At 40.9% G+C, this 12,540-nt stretch overlaps 1 protein-coding gene across 2 annotated transcripts; it reads left to right on the forward strand.

Annotated features, from left to right (window-relative positions):
- The first annotated feature begins 4,565 nt into the window (after positions 1-4,565).
- Positions 4,566-11,849, forward strand: traf3ip2a (TRAF3 interacting protein 2a). 2 transcript variants are annotated; one of them, XM_035618282.1, is made up of 11 exons: positions 4,566-4,676; positions 5,087-5,133; positions 6,229-6,741; positions 7,433-7,556; positions 7,685-7,869; positions 7,977-8,065; positions 8,149-8,217; positions 8,299-8,403; positions 9,016-9,090; positions 9,449-9,620; positions 11,498-11,849. In XM_035618282.1, exons 1-10 carry the CDS (start codon positions 4,669-4,671, stop codon positions 9,593-9,595), a joined length of 1,362 nt encoding a protein of 453 aa, XP_035474175.1. In that variant the 5' UTR covers positions 4,566-4,668; the 3' UTR covers positions 9,596-9,620; positions 11,498-11,849. The 2 variants fall into 2 exon arrangements, with proteins under 2 accessions (XP_035474175.1, XP_035474174.1); XM_035618281.2 differs by having other exon boundaries at positions 9,449-11,849.
- Positions 11,850-12,540: the final 691 nt, after the last annotated feature.

Here is a 12,540-nt window from a genome sequence, read left to right on the forward strand (position 1 = left end):
TGCAATGACATTCCCATCAACTTCTGCTGTACTTTCTGTTTGGTGCTGATTACCAAATGTACACTGTCACTGATGACTTTATACCATGATGACAATGTTAGCATGCAATGTTAACATGAACTCAAAGCACCACTGTGGATGACTACAACCTCACAGACCTAACTGTACACTTTTTGTCTTGTAGATCATACAACACAGGTGAAATAAATACATTTAAAAAATGTATACATTTGTATGTACCATTGCAACGATCGATGTGATCTACTGAAAGTCCATAAAGGCCATGGGAAGTCTTTTGTATGTAATTGTATTTTCCATGTCTTCAAGGTCCTGTGTAGCAGCTAATATTAGCCCTGACAATGTTTCAGTGTTCATCCAAAACTGCCACTGGAGGGTCAGTAGTATCGTAATTTGTTCCCAATAAAAATTGAATAGATTATATTCAATTCAATTCAATTCAATTTTATTTGTATAGCGCCATATCACAACATACATTGTCTCAAGGCACTTTACATAGTGAGGTCAGTATTACAGTATTACAGGGAAAACCCAACAAATCCCACAATGATCAAAGCACTTGGCGACGGTGGAGAGAAAAAACTCCCTTTTAACAGGAAGAAATCTCTGACAGAACCAGACTCAGTTGTGGGCGGTCGTCTGTCTCGACCGGTTGGGGTGAGGAGAGAAATGAGGAAGAGAGGAGAGGTGGGCAGAAAGAGGGTGGGAGGAGAGACAGTAGGAGAGAAGAGAGAGAGAGGACAGTTGTACAACCGCTGCTGTAATCTCTACCAGACTGATACTTATAATTAAAAAATACAATTATGTTGTTGTTATTATTAGTGATGATATTAATATTAATATCAATAATAACAATAATAATGACGGGTTTGGGTCCTGCAGCTCTGGGGTCAGAGATACACTAGGAGAGATAGAAAACACAAACAGGGTTAGTGACATGTTCTGTAAACATATCGGGGGATTGGGGGGTAGTATAACAGTTGCTTTAACTACTTATAAATACAATGATGTTATTAATAATAATAGTAGTAATAATAATAATAAGGTTTGGATCCTGCAGCTCTGGGGTCAGATCTACTAGGGGAGAGAGAAAACAGAGTTAGTGACATGTAATGTAGATACATGGGGGCAGAGAGAGAGAGAGAGATTGAAAAAAGTGGGAGAAGGAGAGAGATATAAAGAGAGAGAAAGAGGGGGAAGGAGAGAACGGGAGAGGGAGAAAGATGCTCATGATATAAGTTCCCCCAGCAGTCTAGGCCTATAACAGCATAATAAAGAAATGGTTTATTAAACACCTGAGCAGTTCTAACTATAAGCTTTATCAAAAAGGAAGGTTTTAAGTTTAACTTTAAATGTAGACAGGGTATCTGCATCCCTGACACAAACTGGGAGCTGGTTCCAGAGGAGAGGAGCCTGGTGGCTGAAGGCTCTGCCTCCCATTCTACATTTACAGACTCTGGGAACCACAAGTAATCCTGCATTTACAGAGCGAAGTGATCTATTGGGATAATATGAAACTAGGAGCTCTGTAAGATATGATGGAGCTTGATTATTAAGGGCTTTGTGGGTTAGGAGCAGTATTTTGAATTCTATTCTGAATTATACAGGAAGCCAATGCAGAGATTCTAACACTGGAGATATATGATCTCTTTTTCTAGTTCCTGTCAGAACTCGTGCTGCGGCATTTTGGATTAGCTGGAGGCTTTTCACAGACTTATTGGGGCATCCTAGCAGCAATGAATTACAGTAGTCCAGTCTAGAAGTAACAAATGCATGGACTAGTTTTTCAGCATCCTTTTGAGATAGGATGTTTCTAATGTTCTTGATATTGCGCAGGTGAAAGAAGGCTGTCCTAGAGACTTGTTTTATGTGTGAGTCAAAGGACATGTCCTGGTCAAAGGTAACTCCAAGGTTTCTCACAGTAGAGCTGGAGGCCAAGGTAATGCCATCCAAAGTAACTATATGATCAGATAATGTTTCTCTGAGGTGTTTAGGGCCGAGTATAATGACCTCAGTTTTTTCTGAATTTAGAAGTAACAAATTATAAGTCATCCAGGCCTTTATGTCTTTAAGACAATCCTGAAGTTTGTCTACCTGATTAGTTTCATCTGGCTTTATAGATAAATACAGCTGGGTATCATCAGCATAGCAATGGAAATTGATGTGGCGTTTTCTTATAATATTGCCTAAAGGAAGCATATATAAAGTGAAAAGTATCGGTCCCAGTACAGAACCTTGTGGTACTCCATGTCTCACTTTTGTATGAATGGAAGATTTGTTATTAACGTTAACAAACTGAAATCGATCAGATAAGTAGGACTTAAACCATTCTAGTGCTGTTCCTTTAATCCCAATGTGTTCTAGTCTCTGTAACAGAATTTTGTGATCAATGGTATCAAATGCAGCACTAAGATCTAAAAGGACGAGAATAGAAACATATCCACTGTCTGAGGCCATGAGAAGGTCGTTGGTAACCTTCAGTAGTGCTGTTTCTGTACTATGATGTTTTCTAAAGCCTGACTGAAAGTCTTCAAGCAGACTATTCCTGTGTAAATAGTCACATAACTGGTTAGCAACAGATTTTTCAAGGATTTTAGAGATAAAGGGGAGGTTTGATATGGGTCTATAGTTAGCTAAGATATCTGGGTCCAGAGTCGGTTTTTTGAGCAGGGGTTTAACTACTGCCACCTTAAAGGCCTTTGGTACATAGCCTGTCAATATAGATAAATTAATCTGATCTACTATGGAATTATTAATTAAAGGTAATACATCCTTAAATAGCCTCGATGGAATAGGATTTAAAAGACAGGTTGATGACTTGGATGAGGTGACAAGTGAAGTCAGCTCAGCCAGATCTATAGGGGAGAAGCATTCTAAATATAAATTAGGCGATACTATTGGTTCAGAAGCTACTGTACTGGACAGTGTGTCTGTGCAATTAGTGGGAAGAAGCTGGTAAATTTTTTCTCTGATGGTAATAATCTTATTAGTAAAGAAACTCATGAAATCATTGCTACTTAGAGTTGGAGGAATAGACTGTTCAGTAGAGCTTTTACTCTCTGTCAGCCTGGCTACAGTGCTGAAGAGGAACCTGGGGTTGTTTTTATTTTCCTCTATTAGTGAAGAAAAATAATTGGTTCTGGCATTTCGGGGGGCTTTCTTATATGTAATTAAACTATTTTTCCAGTCTAGGTGAGAATCATCTAGACTATTGGAACGCCACTTCCTTTCTAACCTACGTGACGTCTGTTTTAAAGCACGTGTCTGTGCATTAAACCATGGAGCTATCCTCCTCTGATTGACTGTCTTCTTTTTCAGAGGGGCGACAGTGTCAAGTGTGGAACGTAGTGAGGCTGCTGCACTATCAACAACATCATCAATTTGTGTGGGAGTAAAGTTTTGATAACGATCCTGCGCTGTATCGACACATGGCAGTAGAGTAAATAACGAAGGAACTGTTTCTTTGAATTTACTAACAGAGTTTTCTGATAGACACCTGCTATAATAGAACCTTTCTCCAAATTCAGTAAAGTTAATAATGGAGAATTCAAATGTAACTAAGTAGTGATCGGACAGAGGGTTTTGAGGAAATACTATTAGATTGTCAATGTCTATGCCATAGGTCAGAACGAGGTCGAGGGTGCGATTAAAACAGTGAGTGGGTTTGTTTACATGTTGAGTAAAACCAATTGAGTCTATGAGCGAATTAAAGGCAGAACTAAGACTGTCGTTGACAACATCCACATGAATGTTGAAGTCACCCACTATAATAACTTTATCTGTGCTAAGCACCAACTCAGATAAAAAGTCTGAAAATTCAGATAAAAATTCAGAGTAAGGGCCTGGTGGTTGATATACAACGACTACAATAACTGGTTTTTGACATTTCCGGCTAGGGTGAAGGAGGCTAAGAGTTAGGCTTTCAAATGAGTTAAAACTATGTTTAAGTCGAGCGTTAAGCAATAAGTCTGCTTGGTAGATTGCTGCTACTCCTCCTCCTCGGCCTGTGGTCCGAGGAATATGAGTATTATTATAAGAGGGAGGCGTTGATTCATTTAAACTAACATATTCTTCTGGCTGTAGCCAGGTTTCGGTCATACAGAATAAATCAACGTACTGATCAGTTATCAGATCATTCACTAACAAAGATTTAGATGGGAGTGACCTAATATTAAATAAACCACATTTTATTGTTCTATTCTTAGGTTCATTTATAGGGTTTGTGTTGATCTTTATGAGATTTGTGTGAATTACACCTCTTTTATTTCCCTTTGGATTAGATAGTTGAAGTGGTCGTGGGGCAGAAACAGTTTCTATGGGGTTTTGTGGGGGCGACTGCTGTAATAGAAGCGCAGAGAAGCGTGTAAGACTGCAACTCTGCTTCCTGGTCCCAACATGTCAAGTGAATTGTTTATTCTTATTCATTCTTGGTTGGTTGAAAGTGAGACCTGACACCTGGCCGGGTGCAGAATCCCTACCTTGCTTAAGGAAACCACCTGATTGGCAGTTGTAGTCTCATGCCCCACATTATTTGCATAAATAGGTCACAAGACTTCCGAGCTTTGCATAAAACAGAAAGGGACAGGCAGTGGGAATGTTTCCTGTTTGCCACAGAACAGGTTTGGCAGTGGCTGAGGGAGAAGCAGTTCTATGGAAAGGTAGGAACTGTGAAGTTCAGTTTATTCTCTGTATGTCAATTTACAGTGGAAAACACACTGATACTTTAAAGATAGTTTTTAGGAGGACATACTTGACATAACTTTACGCCAGTGATTTTGACCTTTGTACTAGTTTGCAGTGATCGGGTTGATATGTTACACCCAAAGACACAGGAACATGTAATGAGAATAGTTCATGTTATGTTTTCATTTAAATTCTTTTTTAACTTTAACTTTTATAAAATGTTTTTTCAGTGATGTGGTTTACCTTAGGGGAGTGACTTTGTTTTTGTAAGTGTTCTAAGTAACTTAGAGACTACAGTTGTCTTTGTTGCCAGTTGTGCCTCAGTAAGGCACTGCTCACTTTGTGTCTCTTTCCTTGAACACGGTTTTCATTTTCACTTTACCAGCGGCAACGGACACTTTTCCTCTGTGAAAAAAATGGACCCTTTCAAAGGTAGGAATCAAAAGCTTATCTGACTCACAGCACTCACAAATCTGCCTATCAGCATGTCCTTCTGAAGTGAAGTGAAGCACTGGCGCTTAAGTCCCCTTTAGAGTGACAAAAATGAGAGGAAGTTCCCTATTGGCTGCCATTCACATGGGAGAAATATGATTGAGTGCCCTCTAGGGAGAACTTTCATGCAATAAATTAAGATGATGTGCCCTTTAGAGCAAGAAAATTTAATAATTTGTCTTAATGAGCAGCCTTCTAGTGGAGAAAACGTGATGCAGTGCCCTATAAGGTGCCCTTAGAATAGTCTAAACTTGACGTTCCGTGTAAGGGTACCCTTCCAATGGAAAAGGGTGCCGTTATGAAGTGTCCTCTATGCCACCCCTACATCACAGTGCCCCAAATGGTCCCCTTTCCAGTAGAGAAAATGGGATGCAGTGCTGTATACGGTACAGGTGAGAAGACATGATGAAGTGCCCAATTCGGTGCTACTCTAATGGAGAAGTGCCCCTCAAGTGGATAAAATGTGATGGAGTGCTGTAAAAGGAGCCTATTTGTGTTTTTGTAGCATTACTTCAGCAGAGCAGCTCTCAGTCTGTCACCTAGCAGTGCACTTTTCCCCATTTTTGTGCTTGTATGTTGGAGGGTGTCATGTGCATACAACACATGTTTAGGTTGTAAGGCTACAGCACACAATTGTTCACAAGAGCATAAAGTCATTCATAGATCTAGCCTCCTAAATTTCTATCAAAGTCAATCACCAGACTGATGGATTTAACTTTAAATTGTACAACATTTTTCTCCGGAGTGGCATGCCCACGGACCCCCGAGAGGGTCTGACGTCCGCCCCCCATAGTTTCTCAAAAACTATGAAAAAATCTGTGGGTACACTTACAATGGGATAAATTTAAGTGCCCTCTAAGAAGCCTTTTCAAGTAAGAAGACTATTTCATCATACTTGATGCATTGTAGCTTTCTGCGCGTCATGCAGTAGGCGCCCTTTGTTTTTTTCTCGCCCCTGCCCCTCAAACAGCCTGAGTCTGGCACTGAAGTGAAGTGAAGTGCCAACCTGTTTTTCTGTTCTGCTCTCGTTGTCAGGACCTTGTCCTCATCAGAGTGCTCCTGTTGAGACTGATGAGAGCATGACATCCTCCAGTCTGGACTTGGTCTGGCCTCCTTCTTGTAAACAGTGCACACGCCAAGCAGAGACCAGCAACAGGCCACAGAACCATGACTGTGAGCCAATCAGGGGAGCAGTCAAAGCCGGACAGAGGAGACTCGCTGAGAGCTGCTACCAGCAAGAATCCAGAGCAGACTGCAGTGCTGCTCCGGAACCTTGCTTTACACCCCAAAAGCACTCGGGACACATGACACCCCCCCGCCCTGCAGGTGTCTGGCCTCATGGCCTCAGAGATCAGGCACCGCAGTATGAATGGGCGCACAGCGTTAACCACAGTAGAGGCTTTGCAGGCCCTTCAAACTGGTCCAAGGGCTGCTCCGTGGAGGAGGCAGAATGCTTGGAAGTCCCTTTGCCGCTCATGTCTGCAGCAGAGGGCCACTACCCCTACTTTGTCCCATCCCAATTCCCTGCAGCCCAAAGGCCTGCTCTGTGTAAGTGCTCAATTATCAATTGAAACATTATGATGTCTGGTGCTATTATCAAATATGGGGGATACCTATTTTTTACAATCGACAACCTGGTACTGGAAGAATTTTCAAGATTTTTATCGTTATTCCCAAAGACAAAATGATTAATGAATTTAAAAACATGACAGAGCAGCTTTGTCTTTACGCTCCTACTCTTATGTATGAATTGTGTTTACCTCGTGTTTTTTATACAGTTGAATAGATGATGTGCTGTTTAACTTAAAATCATTTTCCTTGTGTCGGTCTCAGTACAGACTTTTAGTGTACCTTCGCAATTATGTCACACTAGTGTCATTAGTAGTAGGCTATATAATATCATAATAGAAGAACAATTGTAGAAAAATTGTATGTTTTAAAATATTGATATAATAATAAATTGATATTGGCTGCAGGCTACTACAACCTATATCTGCTGTCAGAATTACTATATTACAAAACTAGGACCAAAAAAAAAGAGAGCATATTTTGGAGTTTGATTTTTTTAACAGATCTGGTAATCATGACGTGTGATAGATTAGGTTACCTCCCAACCCTGTTAGGTGTCGTTTGGCTGCTGCTCATTGTGTTTCTGTCGAGTCTGCATGACCTAATTAGTGCTGAATTGGAAATTGTCCAAACTAGGAATTTATGTCTGCTCCCCCATGTTACTCTGCAGGCCCCAATCCAATGCAAGGGAGTAGTCTCAGACATTGTGCATGTCACAATCATAATTATTGTCATTATAAGCATGATCACCCAGCAGATCCACACCAGGAGCCTCAACACCACCACCAGCCCTGGTAGGGGAACAAGTCATGTCAAGTCTGTTTGTCATTGTGATCCAATATTCTCAGAACTGATTCATACATTACTTCACACAGATGTGATGAATCACTCTCAGATTGTTTCGGATTATTTCCTTTCATAGGAATGCCTCCCCAAAAAGACTGCAGCCTAAAGACGTTCCCAATGCCCCCCACGGGTGTCCACCTCAGTGTGTGGCGCCTTCTAGAGATGTGATGCATGAGGTCAGCGTGGATTTCTCCTCCCAGGCAGTCGTAGGAACCGCCAAAAGGGAGATCAAGAAGACCATCAGTCTACCTGAGGAGTGTAGTAAGTCACATCCATGTCCCTGCATAAACATATACATGTAATGTTTTTCTCCCTAAACCTAAAGGATGTACGTTTTAATGCATGTTTCACTGACTTTTCATTGACAGGGAATGTTTTCATCACATATTCAGTGGACACAGCCAAGGACATTATTCTTTTCACCAAGTTTCTGACCGATCAGGGATTCAAACCAGCAGTAAGTCCAATGATGTCACCCATCATCTTTGCTCCTCAGTGACTTTCCATACAAACACTCACTCCCTGCTTGTGTCTTAATAGATTGACATCTTTGATAATCCAATTAGAAGAATGGGCATTACTAAATGGATGGACAGATATTTGAATGATGTAAGTGGCAGTTAATCTTGAGCGGATTCATAATGTCGTCTCCTGCTGAAGTTGACAGTGTGATATTGATGTATTTTACAGAAATCAATGCTTATCATTGTGGTCATCAGCCCCAAGTATAAAGAGGACGTGGAGGGAGGTGGAGATGACGACCACGGCCTGCACACTAAATACATTCACAATCAGGTAAACACTGACACAACTAATAAGACCACTGTTAACAGCTGAGGCAGGAATGTTTGCTTGCAATATCCCCCTCATGTGGTGAGATTATGTCATGAAACTCCCTCCTCCCCTCGTGCTAGAGGAGAATGAGGAAATGGCTCCTGCGACTTGAAAACAGGACATTTCACTGCTCCGCTCCACCCAGTGTCCCCACTCTCACAGTCCCACAGAGTCAGTGTGTCACAGGTGCTGAAAAGAGCCCGGAAGGCTGTCACAGCTCCACGCTGCTCAGTGCATGTCTCTTGGGAAAGGCTGTTGTGTGTTCTCACATGATGCATCTTATTCTTGCTGTTACTATTTATGAACTGCACTTTTCCTTCCGTGTCCTTCCAGTGTTGATGACATTTTTTCAGACAACATAGAAGGTTTCAGTGGGTTGTGTACATCAAAAAGACAATCCAGGCCATAGTGTTTCAGCTCACATTAAGAGGGACACGAACACATTTTAATCACACAGAGAAAAAGGAAGCAGTGTGTTGATTTTTCATTTTTTGTGTTATTAAGTGAATTACTTGCGTTAAGGTTATAGAGCAGTAAGAACATCATGGATGTCCTCTTTCCCTATTGGCACAGATCCAAAATGAGTTCATCCAACAAGGCTGCCTGAACTTCAGACTGATACCTGTCCTGTTTCCTAATGCAACTAAGGTAAGTATTAGCAACACAAAGCAAAAGGCACACACACACACACACACACACACACACACACACACACACACACACACACACATACACAAACATACGTACATATGGGCTTTCAGTGTTTGTAGTGTGTAGCTTTGTGTATGGATGTATTGAATTTAGCCCAAGAGCCACCCCAACGCCACAAAGGTTGTAGCCTGATTTCAGACTTTTAAGAAAATCAGCAAGTTTCAATTTTATAAATCGGAGAAACATTATTGCATTCATACATAATTGATGAATGTATGAATTTAAATCAAACATGAATTGGTATATGATGAGGGGGAATATAAAACGGACCCCTTTTTGCCTTTCCGTGTGACAGAAACATGTCCCCAACTGGCTGCAGAGCACCAGGATTTACCGCTGGCCCCAGGACACGCAGGACCTGCTGCTGCGCCTGCTCAGGGAGGAGCGCTACATAATCCCACAGGGCGGGCCGGATCTCACCCTCACTGTCCGTCCCCTCTGAGAACGGAAAAGTGACGGAACCCAATGTGGGTGTGACTTTCACATGCTTAGTGCAGACGGGCACTCTGGCAGCAGATGATCTGTACAGTCTTTTCATTGGTATAATATTTCTGGATTCTGCTCATGTACCGTGCTGCTGGCAAATGCAAGCAGAACATATCATGTATCAAATAACAAATCATGCTTGAACCTGATTTAAAATTGATTAAGAACATTATATTCCACATCTGGATTGAAAAAGAGCACAGAAGCAACTTCTCTCATGTTCCCAAATTCCCGCTTTCAAACTGTGGCTCAGGTAATTGTCCTTCACCTGGAAGGGATTAGTTTCTGTCTGAAGAACAGAGGGTTACAACGAAATAAGCTCTGGCTTCACCCCGTCTCTTAACTAAGAAACAGCCCAAAGTGGGCGATCCCCGTGTGAACGAACTAAATTCCACAGCGACCTTTTGATATCGTATCCTGAGCAGAAAGAGAGAGGGGCTGAGTGTTTTGTGTGTGTGGTTTATTTATATCTGTTGTATTGTGCTGCTTCTTTAACGAAGATGTGGACTGTGCTCTCATGTCTTACATCTCGAAACCTTTCTTTAATTAAAAAACAACATGCACACAGGTGCCTGGAGTTTGACACAGCAATATCCATTTGCTCTGATAGATCTGACAGGGCAGCTGTTACTGGACTTTGTAGTTTGCACTTATTTAGATCAAGCAAGATTTACGTAAATCTTCATTAATTCATTTATTGGCCACTTGGAGGCAGCGGAACAAACCTGACAGAATATCATCTAATTATAATAATGATAATGATAATAAACTTCATTTGTATAGCACGTTTCTAAACAATGTTATAAAGTGCTTCACAAGGATAAAAACAACAATGAAATCAAACACTGATTTAAAATTCACATAGAATATACTAGTATGATAAAGTCAATATGCATACTTTTACAAAATATCTGGCTCTAATAATAATAATAGTAATAAATTTCATTTATTAGCACTTTTCATTGCTAAAAGCAGTCTCAAAGTGCTATAAATAACTCACTTTGTGTGCAGTGCTGATAAAAGCTGGAGGTGAGAGGAACTGCAGCGCCACATAATCGTTTGCCGTGGGTTCATCGATGCATGTGGTCCCTTTCACGTTACATAGTCATTAGATGCTTTAATATATATATACAAATATGTATTCAGTTCAATTCAATTTTATTTGTATAGCACCAAATCACAAGTTCACAACATACATTATCTCGAGGCACTTTACAAAGTGAGGCCAAGAATCATCAGGAATTTATCAATTAGTGCAATCATCTTTAGGTTCACGCTATTATAACATATAGGAACTGTTATGATAATTTAAAAAATTTGGATTTTGTACTTTTTTATAATATATTGTTCCTTCTGAATGAAATGATTAGAATGTTATAAAAAGCCTAGATTTGTACCAGTGCCATACTCCACAGTGCACCATCTGGGCATTTCTTGGCGTAGGTTTACCAAAAGGTGGCAGCATGTCCCACATAATGAAACGCTCCAGCCCTGGGGATCTATTCATTGCAACAGCTATCGTTTCCTTTAACTTAAGTTTCCAATTGCTGATATTATGTTTTGGTATTAGTTTGGTCTGAAGTGGGGGCACAGGACTATCTCTTTGTTTCACACCACCTCCCTGAGACGCCACCGACAGCCAACGTTTCCCTCTGAACCTGACATCCTTTTCGCCGTCAGTGCACAGGCCTGTTTAGTCTGTTTACCGAAACCTGACGGAAAAATGATTTGCTCCCAGCAATGTGTTTGAGGGGAACTCCGGTGATGTCCAGACTTTTATCAACTCCTGCATGAGGGTGATTTCTGTAAACACATGTCCTGCCAGAACCAATAAATCTGATGTTTGTTATTGTTCTAGGATTGCCGTGCCACTCGCCTCGGCCTTATCTGGTGAGTCCAGAGCAGCCAGACACAAGGCCTGGATCCCCTAATTCATCTACATGTATCAGGCCTATTGAGGTGGCCTATAGGGATAAAAACAACCGTGTTTCATGAAGGATCGAGAAAAAGAGCAGAGAAGGAGTGCGGGTTCCTTATTTCCAGTGGAAATCATCTTTACTGAGGGGCATGAATGTTAAAGGAACAGTTCGCTCCCATTTTGTAAGTTCACCAAAACACGTGCTGATGATGCCCCACAGTTCCATCCTAACTTTTTCACAAAAACTAAGTAAGGAGAAAAGCAATAAATTACCTTTTTTTATTGACAAACATTCTGTGTTGTGAATTTCCTCACTTGCAATACTCTGGTTGCTTGTATCCTACGACAGCTTTGGTTGTGGCTTTAACCACATCTCATGGTCTTCAGCAGCAAATACAGGTGTTCCAGCCATTCACATGGCAGCAATTCAAACACCAGCAGCTGAGGAATTACAATCCAAGACATTCTTCTTCCTTTCCAAAACCTGGCATTTACATTACTCACAACTAGGGGGAGAGCGCATACGTCTGCCAAGGCTAACGCCCTATCTGAAAACTGCAGGTCTGCTGCAACTCTCAGTTCTTTTAAATCAAGACTGAAGACTTTTCTGTTTGCCGCTTCCTTTCAGTAATAATATCTATGCATTTCTTTTACTGCACTGTAACTTTTATCACCTGTCTTATTCTACTTTAATGTTTTTATTTTCTCTTTTTAATTTTTTGTATTTGAATGTGATTTTATCTGTTTCTTCCCAATGCTTTTATTGTTTCATGTACAGCACTTTGATTTGCCTTGTTGTTGAAATGTGCTATACAAATATAAACTTGACTTGCCTTGCTTATCTCACCATGTTCATGAAATTGGGGAGAAAACAATCCTGGATCCCCCTGTTCATCCAGATCCACACCAAACAAACAAACGCTGATGAGAACAGGTGATGTCAACATGAGGCCGTTTATCAGCGTTCATACAGCTACCTCAAT

The sequence above is a fragment of the Scophthalmus maximus genome, chromosome 18, assembly GCF_022379125.1.
Source record: "Scophthalmus maximus strain ysfricsl-2021 chromosome 18, ASM2237912v1, whole genome shotgun sequence".
Classification (NCBI taxonomy): Eukaryota; Metazoa; Chordata; class Actinopteri; order Pleuronectiformes; family Scophthalmidae; genus Scophthalmus; species Scophthalmus maximus.